The following is a 21,959-nucleotide window of genomic DNA, read 5'->3' as shown; positions in this document are numbered from 1 at the left end:
CCTCAGTTCCATAAGTGACAATTTGCTTCCATGTGCAATTCAAAGTTTTGATTTTGACCTTTAAAGCCCTTCATGGTATGGTTATTTGAGGGATCGCCTCCATCCAATCTGCTGGTCCCATCAGGTCCAGCAGAAATAAACTCACTAAAGAGTTATATCTGGGGGGACCCAGGAGGCAGGTTCTTTCTGCCATGGCACCTGCTCTATGGAAGGAACATCATTCCCTCTCCTAGATTGACCCCAGCCTTGATATCCTTCACAAATGTATGAGACCGACAGCAATAAATAAATAAGCAATAAATTTTAAATTTCATGATAGTTATATTTTTTTTGTCTAGGGATATTTTATTTTCCATCTATGTCCATTTTCTTTTCCTTCTATGTAGTTATATATTTTGTTCCTTTAATGTTTTAAGATAAATGGTAATTGTTTTTAAAAAAAGAGAAAACTTCCAGGATTCCTTTCTGTTTATGCAGTCTATGTGTAACTTTCAGCATAATTCTGTATGATTATTTGTTCTTAATAATTACATCAAAAGCCAGTATATGGTTGAAAGTCAAGTACTTCTGAATAGACTCACCCTTCAGTATTTCATGGATCTTTTGTTAGTGTGATAGATATCTATTCTATGTTTCAGTTTCACCAACTCAGTACAAATAGTCCTCAACTTGACTGATCACTTAGTGACCATTTAAAGTTACGATGGACCTACTTGGAAGGTACTTGTGACCTGGATTCAAAGTTCAGACAGTCAGCCCCCCCTGATCATGTGACCGCACTTAATATGCTTGTCACTTGACCTGGATTTAGAATCATTTGCTGTGTCCCACAATCACATGACCTCATTCTATGACAGTTTTGTGGAAAACCAGCATTTGCATCTGGTTGTGTTTCATTTTTGTTTGTTTACAAAATTGACCCATAGTGTACCATGATTTGCTTAATGACTTGCTTAATAATCACCACAAAAAGTCATAAAATTGGATTGGTCATGTGACTGATCTCCTTTATGGCCATCAAAACTTACAACCTTAATGGACAGGCTCCATTACAGTCCTAACTTGAGGACTAGCTGTATCTTTTTTTTGTGGTCATATCACAGTATATTGTACAGGTAATCCTATAAGTAAATCCTCAGAACTGGAATATTTTTTTCAATTCTGGAATCTGCATTTTTTTACATTACTTCACTTTAGCTTTTCCTATGGTTAAATGGTTGTGATGATATAAGTACAAGTAGTGCTTGCTTAACAACCCAAATTGGGACTGACATGAGCACACTGTCTTATGATCACATGAGCACATTGTCTTATGATGCAAATCCTAGTTGTAGTTAAGCAAATTACCTATGGCGGCCATATTATTCTAGTTTTTTATTATTATTTTTACTCCTAAAAGATTTCAATTTGTTTTTCAATTTCTTATATGTTATATAGGTAATCTCCGAGTTATGAGCATTCACTTAACGCTTGTTGAAGTTACGTGATCAGCGCCCTATTGTTTATGAGCAAATCCCAAAATTACGACTTGCAGCACCACAGCAGTTGTTTGCCCTTATGAATGACTGCAGGGGCTCTGCAATCTTCACCCTATTCCTCTCCCCGCTCCCCACAACTGCTTCCCCCTCCCTTCCTGCCGCGCTGGACTCACTTACCTTGCAAAATCTCTCTCCTCTCTGCCTCGGTTTCTTTCTCTTTGAGGGAGAGGAGTCGGCTTGGAAATGCTTTTCACACCGACAATGGAAGCTCCTGGGTGCCATAATATCGCGCAAGTTGAAACACAAATTCTCTGCAAAAGATATCATGGCCCCAGGAAGCTTCCATTCTCGGGGGGGGGGGGAGAAGTGTTTGCTTCGTTTACATGCCTATGGTGCAAAGCGTGGAATTGGAGTCGGCCAGACGCACAGGAACCAATGCCGTCCATAGCCTGGGTGCACTGCTTGTTCACATCTGCCAGCCTTAGTTTGAGGGCAGGAACAAGCCTTCAACTGAGTGGGGAGGCATAGCGGGAACAGGTGCCTTGTACCGGCATCCAAGCTGGCAGCAGCGGCAACCACCTGAGTGGCTAGCCAGCCAGCCTAGCCAGCCAGCCAACCCCGCCTGACCTAGTCCTCTCCTGGCCGGCTGGCACAAATCCTCACAACTCTCCTCCTCCTCCTCCTTACTCATTGAGTGGCAGTGAGTTGAGTTTCTCTACTCTGAGTGAAAGGAAACGGAGGCTCTCAATAAGCCTGGCATACGCAGCTCATCTGCGTCTTCTTGAGAGCAATCCTGGTCTGCGCCTCTGGTTTCTTCCTTTGGGACGGAGCGGAGAAACTCAAGCTGCTGCTGCTCAAACACTTTTTTATTCAAACGTAGACCTGAGAGAGATTGGAAGGTCTGTGGTGCCTGCAGTGGGGCACTTTAGGAACAAAAAGTAATGTGCCGTGTGACTGCTTAAAACTCCGTGTGACTCAGGTCTCCATTCGGATAAAAGATGTTTGAGCGGCAGGGTTGAGTTTGTCTGTTCCGTCTGAGTGAAAGGAAACAGGCGCAGAGCAGGATTGCTTTCAATAAGGCCGGCTCTCTCCAAAGGCTTGTTTTCGCAGGATTGCTCTCAATAAGAGCAAGGCGTGCTCGCTCCTGAGTCTTGTTTTTGTCAGGAAGGGGGTTGAGAAATGGCTTTTTCCGGCGAAAACAAGCCTCCGAAGTCAGCTCACTTCCCCAAAGCGTGCATTTACATGCAGATGGAGCTTCCAGTTTCCCCAAGGTCTCTATCCTGGTGAAAATTGTTCCGGCACTGGCGAAAAGGAATTGGGGGCGGGAGCAAACACCACGAGAGTTCAGTCTCCCATTCTCTGCAAAAGAGGATTGGTGTCTGAACTTGCGCGATACTATGGGCACCCAGGAGTTTCCATCGACTCTCCTCTCCCTCAAAGGCAGAAACCATGGCAAAGAGGAGACAGATCTTTTCAAGGTAAGTGAGTCTGGCTCAGCAGGAAGGGAAAGGGAAGCATAAAGTATCTTAGTGGGTCGGGGAGGCCTTGGGAGCCTATTCCATCACTAGCCCCCCCCAATAGCCTTCCCCAACCTGAGATACCTCATGTGCACTTAACGAGCCATGTGCGTCTTAACGAACAAGGGAGTGATCTCATTAGAGGTACGAGATTTATTCTACGATTTTTCGACTTGAGTGGAATGGGCAGGCTTCATTATACTCGTAACTCGAGGACTACCTGTATTAAAGGTGGAAAAAATTCTGTAGTGATTTATCTTGGTCCTATTTTTTTTAACCTTTAAAACCTGACTTTTAATATATATTAGTTGTATCTTGTTTCTATCTGATTTTAATGTGTTAATGTATTCATATAAATAAATCTATAAATGTGTGGCTATCTAAATTATATGTGACCTGCAAGTATATTAGTGGCCTCATTTGTTTGACACAACTTTTCTGCAGTTAGTTTAAATGTTAATACATTGAAAAACTTTAAAATATGGGAACAACATTTTTAATGTTTCTGAAATTTTTAAATTGTCATTATTTATCCATTTATTTTTAGTAAAGAGTATATATTTCTCAAGAGGCAACTGGACTTTCTTTTTCTTTGAAGACATTTTGCTTCTCATCCAAGAAGCTTCTTCAGCTCTGACTGGATGATGGGGAATGGAAGGATTTATATTCCTTGCAGACAGCTGGACATATGTATTCTTTTAGAGAGTCGTTGAGGCCATTTGGAGGTTCACCTGTGTCTTCAGGGTCACCTGAGTAGTGCAAATGTGTGTGGAACCTTCTTGGCTGAAGGATGTTTTCTACCCTGTGTCCCTTCACTGTTGAAGACACATGCAGGATGTTGGGGATGAGTCTGTGTTGTCTGCATTTCAACTGAAGTGCAAATACAAATGACCAGCTGCCTGCAAGGAATATAAATCCTTCTATTCTCCACCATCCAGTCAGAGCTGAAGAAACTTCTTGGATGAGAAGCAAAACATCTTCAAAGGAAAAACAAAGTCCAGTTGCCTCCTGAAAAAGCACCTTTGGAACAACCAGGACCTGGATGACTGAGAATCTCCATAGACATAAAGAGTATATAAGAAATTTTAAAGATGACATTTCATGACACTAATAGTACCATTATTTTTCCTTTAGTATCAGATACTGATGGTGGTGATGGCTTGCAACTCAGAAAGGAGCATGCACTCAAGATTTTTGCTTATATCAATTCTTGGACGCAAAGGTAAGTCTGTTTTTTTAAGTACCCCTTAGTGATGATGCATTTGCGTGGATATGTGTTTGTATACAGGCAATCTGAATAGTAAAAGTAGTAAATATGGAGAAGTTGATATAAAAACAATACATTTTGTTTGTTATTTAATTCTGTATTAAACAGATAAATCATTTTGGTTTACATGGTAACTTTTGCTTGAATTTTGATAGAAGTACAATAGATTTTTTTTGGGGGGGGGGGAGACTGTTGCATCAGTTTTTCAGTGTGTAGGACACTACACTTTTTTAACTGCTTACAGTAGTGGCCAAAATTGTAGAAACCTTTTGGGAAAAGTACATTTGAGGTTTGATTGCTAATAACACCACTTTTTTGGAGTAGTACCATAAAATTATATATAAATGGAAAGATAATTTAATCAAGAATGTAATACAAGGTTTGTTCAATTATCTGTACTCTATGAAAAATTATAGCCAAATAACCAGAAAAAGGAAGCACAACTTGCTTAGGTTGGTATCAGGTAGCTTTCCTTCATCTGATTGTAGCAAGTGAGCATGGGTGTTTAGAGAGCCAATCAGATGTCATCTTGTTTTGACAAGATGAGCCAATCAGATCACAGTAGGATTCAGTTATTGATATCATGTATTGAAGCTGAGAGGAGGACATTTGTCAGTGTGTTATGTGATCACTCGAGGTTGACTCCTGAAGCCTTTTCCAGTAGTAGATATAGCCACAAGGCAGTGGAGGTTTGAAATCAGAATTTCCCTTCTCCTAGAAGATGGTTCTGCCATTTTATCTGCCGTTGGGGCATAGAGCCCTCTTCCGCCTTCAAAAACCACTGATTGTCTTCTCCTGTAACCCTGGAGAGGGGCCCTTACAAGGTGCTACCAGCCGGGTCAGCTGGACCAAGGTTTTTTAGGGAGTTATTACTCCTCCAGTTGATCACGTTTTGTCAGAACTCTCTGCTATGACCTGTCCTTCTTGGGTGGCCCTGCATGGCACCATATGTGAAGTGACTCTTGTTTAGCATATTTGATAAAATTGTTAAGACTCACTTTTTAAAAATGAAGTATCACTTACATCCAATGTTGTCTGCTAGAAAAACAACTGTCAAAGGAATAGATACTTCTAAAATCTGCTCTGGTAGTTTAGTGCAGGGCTTTTCAACCGGTGGTACGCGTACCACTGGTGGTACGCGAGCACATGCCTGGTGGTACGCGGCGTCGCCTTCCTCCCCCCCGCCTCCCCCCCACCTCACTCCTTCCCAGCTTGCTTGCAGAAAACATGCTGCTTGGTGGCAGCCTGCAGGAACCCTACCGAGGCCACACGAAGAGCGCAGGTGCAGAGCGAGGCCCTGCCCTCCCCAGGGAGTCATTGTGCAGTAACCGGATTGACTTCTGGCGCTGCCTGCTACTAGAAGGCCTGGCCGGATGGAGGCTTCTGACCGAGCCAGCGCGCTTCCCCCCCTGCGGTTCCAAGGACGACTGCCACCAGCTGTGTGGCTGATGCCTTGCAGCCGCCAATCCTACCGTGGGGCAGTGTGCCAGAGCGGGCTCCCTCAACCCCCACCCAAAAGGGTCAAAAACAGAACACAAAGGAGGCAGCGGGTGTGTGTGTGTGTGTGTGTGTGTGTGTGTGTTTGCCACGTGCATGTGCAATCTGGGCTCTGCGATTTCCCACTGCCCCTGCCGCACCTGGGGGAGGATCGTGGCTGTTTTGGGGTGGGTGGGTGTTGCAGCCAGTTCCTTCCCCCACTCTTGTCCCGAGCAAGATAGGGTGAACTTTCCTCCCACCTGCTCTGCTTTTGCCCAGTTTAGCGCCTCCGCCTGCATTTTTCCCCCTATCTCTGGGGCTAGTCTCCTCTTGCTCGCGAGCAAGTGGTGTTTGGAGCGTTTTGAAGAGACGGGGCAGTAAATGAGGGAGTGAGCAAGAGGCCTTTGAAAGAGGTGGTAAGCAAGCAAAAACCAAGAAGCAGAAACCTGGGCATCTCCTGGAGAGTCAGGACTGCTTTCCCTTACTGGAAAGAGCCTCTCCTCCTTCAGCTCCATCCGGCTTTGCAGTCAGTTCGCGACTGGGAACGTGAATCGTTAAAGAATCCCAGCGCTCTAACGGCTTTCCCTGAGAGGCCGGTCCCTCCTCTCAGCTCAGGCAGGTCTGCATGGAGGATCTGGGGAGGCCAGCGTCCCCAGTACCTTCTCTCTCCTCCTCCTTCAGTGGCTGCTGTGGAGGAGCGTGGGTGGTTGTGTCGGGGACAAGCGGGAAGAGCCGGCTCAGTATTTTAGAATGGGACATTGTTAGCAGCGCTCGCTCCATTTGAGATACCGCAAGCGCACTACCATAAAGTTATTTTGCTTGATCGTTGTAATCTCGGCTCTTTTGGAAAATCTTAGGCTTTTGTCTCCGGAAAGGGGTGGGGCTCGGAAACACTAGCACATGTGTTGCTGTAGTTCCTGGTAAAGAGACGCAGCACCTCATTTACCTTCTCAGAGAAGCTGTATCTCCGCTTCTGCTCCATGAGTGGTGAATTACGTGTGGACACAATTGCAAACCGGCTCGTGTTCTACCACCTTTTAAATTGTTAGACCTCGAGGCGCATGTGCCTTGTTGCCTTGGGAGTGACATTGACTTGCCCAAATCTGGGGCCAAAAGAGCATTCCTTGTCTGGGGGAAGGAGTCGGAGCTGCTCCGATGGGCTGCTTCTGTGGCAGTGGGGCATGCTGGTGCCCTGTGCTGTGCTCCGTCTGTGGGGGCTGCCCTAGGAAAGGTGGAAGCGCAGCTGTGATCTGGGATGGTCAACCGCTCTGAGCCCTGTCTAGCCGGCTTTGTGCCTCCATCCCCCAAGAGCAAATGGTTGTGAGTTGCTGCCGTGTGCTTTCCCGAGTGTGCCTCAGCCTCGGATCTCCCCCTACCCGGGACTCCGGCTGCGTCTGCAGAATGCGAGCGGGGCGAAGGGTGCCCGTGTGAAGGGCGCCTTCCTGCCCCGCGGTCCACAGCAGCATTGTTGGCGCGCGTGGATCAACTCTGAGCAAATGTGAGGTGTTTCTGTTGCTGGAATAAAGCTTATTAAATGTTGATAGATCTTGCCCAACTTTCCTCTGGTGCTTCATAAAGAGTTAAGTGGGCATCAGGTTTCTTGGTAAAAATGGATTTGGAAGGAAGGAAGGAAATGACAATGGGAAGGAGGAAAGGACAAAGGGAGGGAAGGAAGGAAAGAAGGAAGGGACAATGAGAGGGAGGGAGGGAGAGAGAGAGAGGGAGAAAAATGGGAGAGAGAAATACAGGGAGAGAGAAAGAGAGGGAGAGAGAAGGAGAAAGAGGGAGGGAAATAGAGGGAGAGAGAGGGAGAAATAGAGAAATAGAGGGAAAGAGAAATAGAGAGGGAGAGAGAGAGAAGGAGAGAGAAAGATGGAGGGAGAGAGAGAGAAAGAGAGGGAGAGAGAGAAATTAAATTAGTAACATGGTTGTTAAGTGAATCTGGTTTCCCCATTAACTTTGCTTGTCAGAAGGTTATAAAAGGCAATCACATGACCCTGGAACAATGTGACCGTCATAAATATGAATCAGTTGCCAAGCATCTGAATGTAAATCACATGACCCTGGGGATGCTGCAATGGTCATAGGTGTGAAATATGGTCATAAGTCACTTTTTTCAGTGCTGTCGTAACTTTGAACAGTCACTAAGCGAATTGTTGTAAGTCGAGGACTACCTGTACTTTATCATTTTTTTCCTTTTTGGGAGCGGGGGTCAAGTTTTTGACACCTTGCCGGGTGACTGGTAGTACTCAGACATTGCCTTATCCTAAAAGTGGTACAATGGGTGAAAAGGTTGAAAAGCCCTGGTTTAGTGGGCCCTATGAAGAAAGGTGCAAATGAATGGGAAAGATTGAAAAGAATTTCAGCCATGATGACATAGTGGTTAGAATGCAGTATTGCAGCCTGACTTTATTCACTGCCAGGAGTCATCCTTTCGAGGCTGGTAGAAATGAGGACCACATTGTTGGGGGCAAAAGCTGGTCCTGTAAACCACTTAGAAGGCTGTAAAGCACTGTGAAGCAGTATATATGTCTTAACTGCTATTGCTAATATAGGTCTACCTGTGTGGTACTGGACATAATCCATATTATTTAAAGATACACAGTTTAATGTTAATAGTTTTTGAAATACCAAGGATTTGAATTCTGTTTGTATATCTGCCTTATTTAAAATCATAAATACAAAAATTAAGAATCCTTAAATTAAGAGATATAAATTTGTAATGCCAGATTTTATGAGTATGTAGTTCAGTAACATGTAGCCCTATAGAAACTGCTGAACTCACAACTCCCCTCACTCAGTAGTGAGGGATGCAGGAAAATGTAGTTCAGCAAAATCAGAAGAACCCCATGTTATTCATCTATAATCTAATGTAGTTAGCACAGTTATTTGAGAATTCTGAATTTTAATTTTTATTTACCTTTCTTTAAACAGGCAATGTCTATGCTGTTTCAAGGAATATAAGCATTTGGAGATTTTCAATCAAGTTGTGTGTGCACTTATAAATCTAGTGATTGCTCAAGTACAGGCTCTTCGGGACCAGCTGTGTAAACATTGCACTATTAACTTAGGTTCAACATGGCAAGACGAAAATAATGCCTCTGATGAGCCACTGAATGTAGAAAGAGCAACTCGTGGAGAAGAAGAGGACGAAGATAGACACAAAACTACAGAAGAAAAAATAGATTCTGGGAGAACTTGTATCCTGACAGAAGAAGAATCTGCAGAAAGTTCTGATGCCTTTAGTATATGGAGCACTGAGGAGAAGGAAAAACTCTTGCTTTGTGTTGCAAAAATCTTTCAGATCCAGTTTCCTCTGTATACTGCCTACAAGCATAATACACATCCCACAATAGAGGTACATGTTATCCAGACTGAGAGTTTTTTGTGAAAATGAACTAAAAGTTAGCTTTAATTCTTGAGTGTTATAAAATCTGACAATAATATTAAGTATCCTATTCTTTGGAGTATATTCAGCATCTGAAAATTTTCTGCAGCTGTTCTTAGATACAAGTAGCATTTTAATAGGAAATATATATATAGCAGGAGAAATGAAAATAGGTAGTTTAAATGGAACAAATTATGTTTGAAGTCATAATTACATTTTTACTATAATATATCAAGTAGTAAAATTAGCTGCACTTTGCTCTGATAATTTTTTTAATGCCTAAAGTTGTACCAAAATCTACATATTGGTGGGGTGTATACACATGCACGCACGAACACAGACACACACCATTCATTTGGGTCAAATGATACAACAGATCAGTGATTCATAAGGAACCCTTAAAATATACATGCTTTAGTCATTCTACCACATTTTTAATTATAGTATCAGTAATAATAATTTCTTAAATTTATATGCTGCCTAATTTCCAGCAACTCTGGACAGCTTTACTAATATAAAGTGTTACTGTTTGGCAATAATTCTTGTCCCTACTTTCAGTTCTATCAGAAGATCAGATCTAGGCTTGCACAGCTTGGGATTCAAATAAATAGTGGAGACAGATATTTGAACACTTGGAAACAGAGATAGGTCATTTTTTCAGTAATAAGTAATTGCACAATTCTGATTCTTTGGGGTATTGAAGAAAATCCCCGTGTTTCAACTACTTAAAGGGATGGTACACATAATGCTTATTTTTATTCATCAAACTTCTACATCACCATTGTCACTTAAGTGACTGGGTGATTTACAAATAAAAACCATGAAAAGTGACAAAATTAAAAAGTATTAAAACCAGAGTTAAAAAAGTTATGAGTTGCAGAGGTTAAAAAAGTTGTAAAAAGCAGACAAAGTGCCCTCCAGCCACCAACTGCCCCCAGGATTGCATGCCAGTTGACAAAGAGTCAGGTCTTGACACTTTTCTGGAAAGTTGAATGACGGGGGCCTACCTTGCCTCTGGGAACAAGATATTCCATAAGGCAGGGGCAACAGCAAAGAATGCTCTCTTCTTAGATTCTACCAGTCATAATTCTTTAGCCGACTGGGTCTGCAATATATTCCCTCTGCTTGATCAAGTGGAACAGGTTGATGAAACGCAGACAAAGCAATTCTCAGATGGCCTGGTGACCATGCCATGAAAGGCTTTAAAGGTGATAATTAAACTTTGAATTGAACCCAGAAGTAGATTGTCACCCAGGGCAGCTTGTGTAACAGAAATGTTACATATGCCCTGTGGGAGCACCCCAAACAACTCATACTGCCACATTCTGCACCAACTGTAGCTTCTGGATATTCTTCAATGGTAGCCCCATGTGGACCATGTTGCAGTAGTCCATATGGGAGATGACCAAGTCATGTATGATGGAAAAAAGAACCTTTTGATCTAGGACAAGGTGCATTTGGCACACAACACGAAGTTGAACAAAGGCAGGAATAAGGGTCATAGTCCAGAAGGACCCCCAGATTACACACCAGAGCTGTCTGTGGCAGTGTAACCCTATTCAAACCCAAAGATGACAAACCTTCAGATAAAGAAGAGGTCCCTACCTACAATTACTCTGTCTTAATGAGGTTCAACTGAAGCTTGCTATTCTCTGCCCAAGCCCCACAGCCTCCAGCCACCACAAAAGAGCATCCACAGCATCACTTAGTCAAAATGTACAACTAAGTATCATATGCATACTTATATCTTATTCCATAGCAACTCAGTGGCTTCATTAGAAAGAAGTGGAGAGAGCACTGAGGCCTACTGCCCCCCACCAAGAAGTGGCCGTGGTCTGGACCTCTTGCTCACTATCATTGTAGGGACCTCTTGCTCCCTATTAATGTAGAGGAAGAAGGTGAACCAGCACAAAACTTTGCCCCCATCCCCAGGTCTCAAAGCCAACTCAAAAGGATACCAGATTTGATGGTATCAAAGGTCATTGAGAGGTCAAGAAGAGCCAGGATGGATGTACTTTATATCCTGCTCCTGCCAGAGTTTATCCAGAAGTGTGACCAATAACATTTCTGTCCCATATTCAATCTGAAACTTAACTGGAAGGGATCCAGATAATCTATCTCATCCAGAACCCACTGAAGCTGTAGCACAACCACCTTCTCATCTACTTCCCATAGAAAGGAGGGGTGGGAGACTGGACAAAAATTATCCAGAACAGTGGGGTCAGAATAACTGAATAACAGAGTTGGAAGGGACCTTGGAGGTCTTCTAGTCCAACCCCCTGCTCAGACAGGAAACACCCTATACCATTTCAGACAAATGTCCAGTGTCTTCTTAAAAACTTCCAATGTTGAAGCATTCACAACTTCTGGAGGCAAGTTGTTCCACTGGATAATTGTTCTAACAGTCAGGAAATTTCTCCTTAGTTGCTTCTCCTTGATTAATTTCCATCCACCACTTCTTGTTCTGCCTTCAGGCCCTTTGGAGAATATCTTGACTCCCTCTTTTTTGTGGCAATCCCTGAGATATTGGAACACTGCTATCATGTCACCCCTCACCCTTCTCTTCATTAAACTACACATACCCAATTCCAGCAACTGTTCTTTATATGTTTTAGCCTCCAGTCCCCTAATCATCTTTGTTGCTCTTCTCTGCACTCTTTCTAGAATGTCGACATCTTTTTTACATCGTGGTGACCAAAACTGGATGCAGTATTCCAAGTGTGGCCTTACCAGGGGATTATAAAGACGTATTAACACTTCACATGATCTCGATTCTATCCCTGTGTTAATGTAGCCTAGAACTCTGTTGGCTTTTTTTGGTAGCTGCAGGACACTGCTGGCTCATATTAAATGATTGTTCACTAGGACTCCAAGATCCCTCTTACTGTTACTACTATTGAACCAGATACCACCTATACTATACCTGTGCATTTGGTTTTTCTTGCCTAAACGTAGAAGCTTACTTTTTTCACCATTGAATTTCATTTTGTTAGATAGCACCCAATATTCAAGTCTGTCAAGATCCTCCTGTATCTTAAGCCTATCTTATGGAGTATTGGCTATTCCTGCCAGCTTGGTATCGTCTGCAAATTTGATGAGTTCCCCATCTATCCCCTCATCTAAATCATTGATGAAGGTATTGAAGAGTACTGGGCCTAAGACAGAGCCTTGGAGTACTCACTGCATACTTCCCTCCATGTAGATGTAGTTCCATTGAAGACTACACGTTGAGTGAAGTTGGTCAGCCAGCTACCAATCCATCTAGTGCGGATGGTGTCTAACTCATATTTTTCTATCTTATCAAGTAGTAGGTTGTGGTCCAGCAATAGCTTCTTGAGAATTGGGCATGCTAGCACTTTAAATAGTGCCAAAAGCACCACATCTGCCAATCATAAATTAATCATTGTTTGAACCCATTCACATGTCATCTTGACTAACCAGGAGGGGCATGGATCTGATTCATTGTGGCCATGCTTACAGTCCCAAGAACTCTCTACTTCCTTGGGTCCAACAGGAACAAACTGTTTCCAGATAACTGTCTCCAAAAGACCTGCACCCCCATTGACCTCCAACTGAGAATGAATCTGAGCAATTTTACCTGTTAAGTGAACTGAACGGGGGCCACCAGGCAATTCTCTGTGGATAAAATAAGAGTGGAGAAATATTGATGTTTTGCCACTGTTACCACCATGAGTTGGCCTTAATAGAAGCCTTCATGATTAATTGGATTCATCCCTTGTCTTTCTCCACTGGTGCTCTCTTGACCCTTTTAAGCTCCTTCAATTCCTCTGTAAATAAACTGGAGTGCTGGGAGCGATGGGCCAAGAGAGGTGGCATGGGCATTATCCTGTTCCAGGTAGTGGCCAAAGTCTCATCAGGACCATGCAGCAGAGTTTCAGGTAAAGCCCTCAGTTCCTTTTGGAATTCCAGTGAGTCCATTGGGACAGACTTATTGAATAAGTCTTATTCCTGCAGAATGGAGTAGCATAAAAGTCATCAGCATGATTTGACCCCGACATTCAGATCACATTGCCACTGCTCTAAGAACAAAACAGATGTGTGATTACTTTTCAGTGGGCCGTGAGTAACCTAGATTTAAGCCCATGATTGTCAGTGACCATGAGCTTCTGGGTTGCTTCTGAGCCAGCGCTAGGGATAGCAAATTAAGCCACCCCCCCAAGGCCATAGCCAACTCCATGATGACCTGCAGCAGCTGAGGCAGAGAGGTTCTGCACAGCAGTAATAGTAATTTCAATTGATCCATGTCCCTGTCTTCAGAAACAGGATTTCATAACTGGCAACTCGTGTAGCAGTGCCCCTGAAATCTTCAGATAACAATTGCTAGCCCCTCCCCCCTTGCTTTGAGGTCCCGGCTGGTATCATACCCTAAAGCCATCCAGACACGTTTTAGAAAGGGGACTCAACCTGGGTCTAGCCAGGTCTCAATAATATATGGCAGGTTGACTTGCTTCTCACTGATGAGATTGCAAATAAGCTAAGCTTTGTTATTAACCAACCTGGTATTAAGCAATAGCTGAAAGCCTTGGTCTGCTGATTAAGACCTGGGCATGAATACAGAAGAGAAAATAGGGCACCATCACCAACAACCACGAATGTCTTCACCAGGACATCCTCTGTCTCCATCAAAAAGTCCATGCCTATCATCGTCTGAATAATTAGACCTGCTTCAAGCTTCCCAGAGTTTTCATTCCAACTCCAACCTATTGGCTCCCTGGGTTAGTGGTGAGACTGCATGGTGCTTTGACCCCTCAGCATAATTGGGAGCCCTAGTTGCTAACTCCATCACATTCAAATATGTGGATAGATAGATAGATAGATAGATAGATAGATAGATAGATAGATAGATAGACAGATAGACAGACAGACAGACAGACAGACAAGATGATAAGATAAGAGGATTCATTGGAGAAGACCCTGATGTTGGGAAGGATTGAAGGCACAAGGATAAGGAAACAGCAGAGATAAGATGGTTAGATAATATGAATTTGGGCAAATTCTGGAGGAAAGAGGCACCTGGCATGCTTTGGGCCATGGGATTGTGAAGAGTCGAACACAAGTTAGCAATTCAACAACAACATATTATTCATACACACACATACACATGTGTATATATATGTATTTGTATATATATACATATACACACATACATATATATATACACAGGGCTTTTTTTCTCATAGAACGCTCAGAACGGAGTTCCGGCATCTTTTGGATGGAACCTTGTAGGGTAGGCAAGGCGGGTTGTATGACGTGTGAGTTCCGGCACCTTTTTCTTTTACAAAAAAAGCACTGTATATACATATATACATACATACACATTATGTATATATATGATTATCATGCTTTTTTACCTACTGTACTGTGTATAAACGAGTCCTGTATTTTCTTATATTTAACCATATAATGCCTATGTTTATAGGCAGTCTGCTAATAGTGCAATCAGGTTTTTGAGTAAATGGAGTCATACATTTATCTTTCTAGTGTGGCAATGTCAGTCTAAGCTTTAAGATCACAGACAATCCTTTTATGTTTATGTTGTCCAGTTGACAAATTTAATGTACAAGATAATGTAATTCTAGAACATTTTGTTGGAGATGCCATAAGGAAACATTTAAAATGTGTCCATTTAAAACATGGAGTATATTCTTACCATGTCCTATACCTAAGCTTGGGGAGAAAGTAGTGGACCATATAAATGTGTCTGCAACAAAAGCTAAATTTTTCAGAGTACAGGTGGTCCTTGACTTACAACCACAACTGAGACCAAAATTTCTGTTGCTAAGTAAAACATTTCTTAAGATAGTAGCATAGTTAAGTGAATCTGACTTCCCCATTGACTTTGCTTGTCAGAAGGTCACAAAAGGTGATTACATGATCCCGGGGCACTGCAACTGTCATAAATATGAGTCGGTTGCCAAGTGTCTGAATTTTGATCATATGACCATGGGGATGCCACAATGATTGTAAGTGTGAAAAATGGTCATAAGTTACTTTTTTCAGTGCCATTGTAACTTTGAATGATCACTAAATGAACTATTGTAAGTCAAGGGATACTGGTATATATTCTTGAATTATACGTATATTTATTTATTTTTTATTTAATCCCATTTATATCCCGCCCTTCTCCGAAGACTCAGGGCGGCTTACAATTTAAGCACAAACCAATGTGCTTAGCAATAGCCTTCATTCTATGTATATGCCTGCTTATTAGGGTTTTCGCCCCCCTCCCCCCCCAAGCGGCATTATTACAAAGTCAGCTTATTGCCCCCAACAATCTGGGTCCTCATTTTACCTACCTTGGAAGGATGGAAGGCTGAGTCAACCTTGAGCCTGTTGGGATGCGAACCTGCACTAATTGCAGGCAGCTGGTGTTACTTAAGGAGGCATTAGCCCACTGCTCCACCAAGGCTAACTTAATATATGTCTGAAACCTTTGTTAATCACAGATAGCAGCGTGACAGGAACAGTTCTGGATTTATGCCAACTATGATCTGTAGAAATAGACCAACATCAAACCATAGCTTTGATTTGGCTTTTTGATCCTAACCACTATTAACATTAAAAAAGAGAAAACAGTGATGAACTTGAGAGTGACTAATATTGACTCATGGCTTTACAAATGATACATTACTTTTAAGACAGTTGTAAATATAATTGTTATGTCAGTTTTGATTAACATTCAAGTACAGTAATTTATAAAGGGTCGCGGTGGCTCAGTGGGTTAGGACACTGAGCTTGTCGATCAGAAGGTCGGCAGTTTGGCGGGTCGAATCCCAAGTGCCGCGTAACAGAGTGAGCGCCTGTTACTCGTCCCAGCTTCTGCCAACCTAGCAGTTCGAAAGCACGTAAAAATGCAAGTATAAAAATAGGGACCACTACGGTGGGAAGGTAACAGCGTTCCGTGCTCCTGCCGGCCACATGACCACGGAGGCGTCCTCGGACAAGTGCTGGCTCTTCGGCTTTGAAACGGAGATGAGCACCGGCCCCTAGAGTTGGAAACGACTAGCACGTATGTGCGGGGGAACCTTTACCTTTACAGTAATTTATATTTTTAAAGCAATGAGTATGTCTTCTTTTCCATCAGTAGAACTGGACTTCAACATTTAGTGCAAGATAACCAGTGCTGTGAAATAATGTGACTTTTTTTTACAGTTGCCCTTGAAGACATTGTTATACTATCCCTGAAATAGGTTTAAATCCTAGTTTCAGTGGAATTTGTTTCCTTATGTGGGTAACTAGTAAGCTGAATAACTTACTAGTTTGGACAATATATACAACTTGAAATGCTATATTTTTGCTGATCCTAGATGAGAGATAAAGAGAGAACAGAGTAAAGGAATAATTGTATTTTGGATTTTATTTCTTGATAATTATTTTCTTCATATGTGCCTTAAATTTTTATCTATTTGATATATTCATAATTAAATAATTTATGCTTTTTTAAACAGGATATTTCAGCACAAGAAAGCAATATATTAGGGGCATTCTGTGACATGAATGTAAGTTTTCAATTTCAATTTAAAAATGCACAGCTTCAAAAATTATACTTTTGTTCATGAAATCATTCTAGTGGTTTATGTATTATCCTGAATTCAGTTCAGATAAAAGCTCATGTTGTCACTGAGCTATAATCCTTTATAGATGATTAAAATTAGCATACCCAATATAGATTGGGTTTATGTATTGTAAAAGCCAGAATGTAGTTTTGATAATACATGAACTCACTTATTGTGGTCTAAATCATATTTTGTACTTTAACAGAATATCTTAATGAGTGCTATATAAATCTGTATACTGCCTTACATTTTGGGTTTCAATCTGCATGATATCTGTTGGATTGTTAGCATCTTGCACCACTATATGGCTACATAAGCTATTCTGGCAGGCTCATAACAGATTAAAAACAATCCAATAAAAATAGGTTAAAAACAATATAAAAACTATACAGAACCAATTTAAAAGAACTTATACTCTTATGCTATGTTTTGACTGCCGGATGAATAAACAAGTATAGCTTCACTCTTTTATTGTGTATAGACTGAATAATTGTGACTATATCACAATTATGTTCAGCTTAATATGCAAAGTTCTATGTTATATAGAGTTGAAGGGCCCAATCTTCAAAGACGAATTTTAAAAATTACATAAAAGGGGTATGCTCAACTTCTTCAGGAACTTCAAAGAGTTCAGCATTGATATATAAAGCTAAATACATGCAGAGGGATATGAAATGTGAAACTACAGAAGTTTCATATGTAGTATTTCACAGCATTACATAGATTTAATTTTAACACTTAGGTCAAAATCAGTACATTGAATTGTCCTAGGAAAAATGGATCTTATACAAATCCTGAAATCTTGCTTCAGGGTTTATGAAGATAAGATTTCAAAAATAGCATGTAGGGGTATAATTATTTTGAATGAGAAAGGTATATGTGAATTTTTTAAAAAAAACTGCTTTTATTTCTGTAGGATGTAGAAGTACCATTGCACTTGCTTCGCTATGTTTGCTTATTTTGTGGAAAAAATGGCCTATCCCTCATGAAGGACTGTTTTGAATATGGAACTCCTGAAACATTACCATTTCTTGTAGCACATGCATTTATCACTGTGGTTTCTAATGTAAGTATATGTCTACAGTTCTCTTAATTTTAATAATGCAAGATGGAATAAAAAAAGTCTCCACCAAGACTTGACTTCAACTAACTTGAATCAAATCTAGAAGCTATGTCCTCTGTTTAAATCTGTTGCATTATTTATATTGTAATTCATTGTAATACTATTATTAAATGACAAAAATTGCTCCTTTTAAAAATTGGGGATAACTTTGCTATTAAAATTGTAGATGCAGAAAAACATTCAGAAATTTGCACGATCTGTTCTATTTTCCATAACTTTCCAAAATTATTTTTGAGTTCTGGTCAAGATGGATCTTATTTAAGAGAGGGGGTAATAGATAACAGTTGTCTCTAATGTGGAAGTGATAACATCAGTTTGGTTAATTAACATTGATAGATATTGCTTTATTATTGCTAAACTTGTAATTTCTGTTTGCTTGTTTTTTATAGTTCTAAGTAAACCAAAATTTTAAAATCCATGTATTTTCCAGAAATTGCTATTCCAGTGACTTAACAAAAAACAGTTTGTACTCTTTTTTCTTGTTTATGCTAAATTGGAGGAGTAAAGTAGCAGACAAGCTCAACTTGCTGAGAAAGATAACTCCAAATGAACTTAGAACATAGAATAATAGAGCTGGAAAGTACTTTAGAGTTCTTCTAGTCCAGGGGTTGGCAACCTCGGCTCTTTTATGACTCGTGGACTTCAACTCCCAGAATTCCTGAGCCAGCTATGCTGGCTCAGGAATTCTGGGAGTTGAAGTCCACGAGTCATAAAAGAGCCGAGGTTGCCAACCCCTGTTCTAGTCCAATCCCCTGCTCGAGCAGGAGACTGCATACCATTTCAGATAAGTGGTTATCCAGTCTCTGTTTGAAAGCCTTGAGTGATGGAGCATCCACAACTTCAGAGGGCAACCTATTCCATTAGTTGATTGCTCTCACCCTTAGGAAATTTTTTGCTAGTTCTAGGTTGTTTCTCTCCTTGGTTAGTTTCTATCCATTGTTTTTTTGTCTTGCCTTTTGTTGCTTTGGAAAATAGTTTAACCCTCACGTCTTTGTAGGCGCCCCTTGTTAGTGGTTGCTTCTGACTAACTCTTGCCTTACATGAGTTCTATATTGCCAACAATTGCTGCCTTTCAGTTTGTCTTCATAGTGAAGAGATTTAGTGAAATACAGTTTTCATGCAGAATGTATCTTTTCGTGTGTGCTGTTGATAAAGCAGTGTGACCAGTACCCTATGCATGGGCTGATAGAACTTTCCTTTTTAATAAATAAGGGCCTCTCAAAAATAAATTTGCATTGAACATATTTGGTGTATATCATTTGAGAGTCTTTCGTTTGCTCAGTAATGCTGTCTCTTATATTTCATGATTACTGAAACTTCCAGAATAACTGTGGCCTGTTAAATATCATTCTGGAAGTTTTTAACAGACCGTGTCCTGATAAATGTCATTCTGGAAGTGTCTGAATCCAGCACTCCTGCACTTCTTAACAAACTAAACCTGCTCTAAGACTGGTGAAGACTGTGAAAGAAATTAAATGTTAATTTGAGAATCTTCCCTCCACTCAATACTATAATAGTGCTGAATCTAAAGAAGAAATTTTAATACTATCTGATATATATCATCCATAGTAGGTTTGAGCCTGTTTCATTTTTATCTATTATCTGAGCATTTGATCTCAGTGTGCCTTTTTATATACCTTTATATAGAGCCACATTACTTTAAAAAGGTAAAGGTTCCCCCGCACATGCGTGCTAGTCGTTTCCGACTCTAAGGGCTGGTGCTCATCTCCGTTTCAAAGCTGAAGAGCCAGCATTACTTTAGTGGCTTGCAAAAGAGTGCATCTTCAACTATGTATCAGTTCTCAAAAGTTCTGTCATTAGGACAGAAAAAGATAAGAGACGGCATTACTGAGCAAACAAAAGACTGAGGGTGAAGATTCTTTATCCGAGCTTGTGGGTTTCCAAAAGTTTCGTTACCAGGCTAGGTAACATCTTCAGCAGAGTTTAGGGAATGTCAATGTCAATGTTCTGTTTATAAGGGCTTCAGGTGTAGGTGTGTCAAGTGAGGGTCTTGTGATGGGCCAGGTATGAGTCATCAGTGAGAGGCTTGTGATGAGAACGAACCTTCACCCTCATCCTACACCCGAGCTACAGATACTTGCCACTATTGCAAACAAAAGACTCTCAAATGATATGTGCCAAATATATTCAATGCAATGTTTATGTCTGAGATACCCTTATTTATTAAAATATTAATGTTAAATGTTAGCCATTCACTTGATAATTTCTGAAAACAAAGTAAATTTTCAGGCTGGAGACAGCAGCTAAATGAAAAAAAATCATTCATTGAATCTATATGGCTATCCATCTGTTAATTAGTATAATAAACCTAAAAACACAAACACAAAGTAAGTTAAAATAATTTTAATACAATAGCCAGGCTCTTATAACACGATTATACTGTATAATAGCCCTGTGTCTGGGGAAAGAGACTATTCAGCCTTGTGGGGAAGTCAAGAAAGCTGGACTGCCATATGCTACAGGGAGGCGGTTCTATACAGCAGGTACCAGGAAAATAATGTTTATCACCTAGGTGACACCAGATGATATTAGTCAATAGAGAAGATCTCTAGTATGTCCACCCTGACTGATCTATTTGGATAGGCAGAAACCCACAGGGACAGATGGTCCCACAAGTATTCTGGCCCTGTACCCTGCAGGGCTTTAAATGGGGTAATCAGCACTTTGAGTTGCACCAGAAAGCATACCGGAAGGCAGTGCAGCTTGTGCAACAGCAATGTAGCAGGGATGAACCTTGGTGTGCCCATTGTCATGGTTCTAACTAATGGACCCAAACAAATTAGAACTCTGAGGCTTGAGGTTTCCTCAAAGAATATGTTTATTGGATACATAATATTGGCATGGTCAAAAGTGAAACCAACTCTAAAGTTCCCCCCAGGAATTCAGTGTAACTAAATGTAATGCTTCGCTCCCCTTTACTATGCTATTGATCACGCTACCCAATGAAGGCAATTGGTGGGCTCCATGACACTTCTTCTCTCCATCTTCCATTACTGTGGGAATGACCTCTTATCTGCTTGCTCCTTTTGAATCTTTGTCCCTTTGGCTGAGGCACATTTGACGTTTGCCCAAGGACTTTGCAGCAAATTAACCCACTCGGTCAGTGTTTGTGAAGAGGGGGGTTCCTTGGGATATTCAGGCATGGGAATGAATTCCCTGCCAGTAGCTATTTTAAAAGTAGTAAGTCCAGTACTGCTGTGCACAGTATTGTTGTATGCCACTTCAGCAAAAGGCAGAAGGTCTGCCCAGTTAGTTTGCTGATAGTTAACATAGCATCTTAGATACTGATTGTGTTTCCTCATTCAGTGGCTCCATTCGTACTTGGATGAAAAGCTGAGCTGAGCCCCTAGGTCAGGGGTCAGCAACCTTAAAACACTCAAAGAGCCACTTGGACCTGTTTCCCAGAGGGGAAAAAACACTGGGAGCCGCAAAATGCGTGTGTGCGTGCACATGAGGGGTGGAGCTTGATTGAAGAGTTTAAAAAAAATAGAGCCTTCTGTGCATGAGTTCTCTCTCCCCTCCCTCTCTCCCCTCCCTCTCTCCCTTCTGCTCACCTGGCAAGCTGGCTTCATGCTGTTCTTGGACAAGGTGATACACATTCTTATTGGGTTGACTCTCCTGCCCTTTCTTTCTGCTGCTTCCTGTGGAGACGCAGCAAAGGCAGGAGCCCCACCCAATAAGCTTGTCAGCTTCTCAGAGAACAGCATGAGGCCACTCTCTTTTACACACAGACACAAAGACACACAGACACACACACACACACACACACACACACACACAGAGAGAGAGAGAGAGAGAGAGAGAGAGAGAGAGAGAGAAGGGAAGCGCAAGTGCCTCTCTGTCTCTCTGCAAATGGTGGAGGAGGACTAGGAGCCGCAGGAGAAGGCTGAAAGAGCTGCATGTGGCTCCAGAGCCACGGGTTGCTGATCCGTGCCCTAGGTGGACCCTATTAGTTTCAGAAACTCCCTCCAGAACTTTATTATGAATTCTACCCCTCGGTCTGATATAATTCTTCTTGGTGCTCTTCAGCTGGGGAGCCAGCACTAAGCATTCAGCAGCTCGGTGTCCTTGCTGGCCGCACCTGAAGCACTTGATAAGGTGGCCAGTAGGAG

General features: G+C 41.6%; 1 protein-coding gene across 2 annotated transcripts in view; it reads left to right on the top strand.

The window, feature by feature from the left end:
• USP34 (ubiquitin specific peptidase 34) overlaps nt 1–21,959 on the top strand; it is a 158,509-nt gene that overhangs the window by 14,394 nt on the left and 122,156 nt on the right. For both annotated transcript variants that reach the window (XM_081336055.1, XM_081336054.1), the window contains exons 2-5: nt 4,130–4,217; nt 8,673–9,096; nt 16,596–16,646; nt 17,620–17,769. In XM_081336055.1, the coding sequence (XP_081192181.1) occupies nt 4,130–4,217; nt 8,673–9,096; nt 16,596–16,646; nt 17,620–17,769 (713 nt within the window). The remainder of the gene's footprint in view (nt 1–4,129; nt 4,218–8,672; nt 9,097–16,595; nt 16,647–17,619; nt 17,770–21,959) is intronic.

The sequence above is a fragment of the Vipera berus genome, assembly GCF_964194415.1.
Source record: "Vipera berus genome assembly, chromosome: 1".
Taxonomy (NCBI): Eukaryota; Metazoa; Chordata; class Lepidosauria; order Squamata; family Viperidae; genus Vipera; species Vipera berus.
This window is presented reverse-complemented; position numbering and strand designations above follow the sequence as displayed.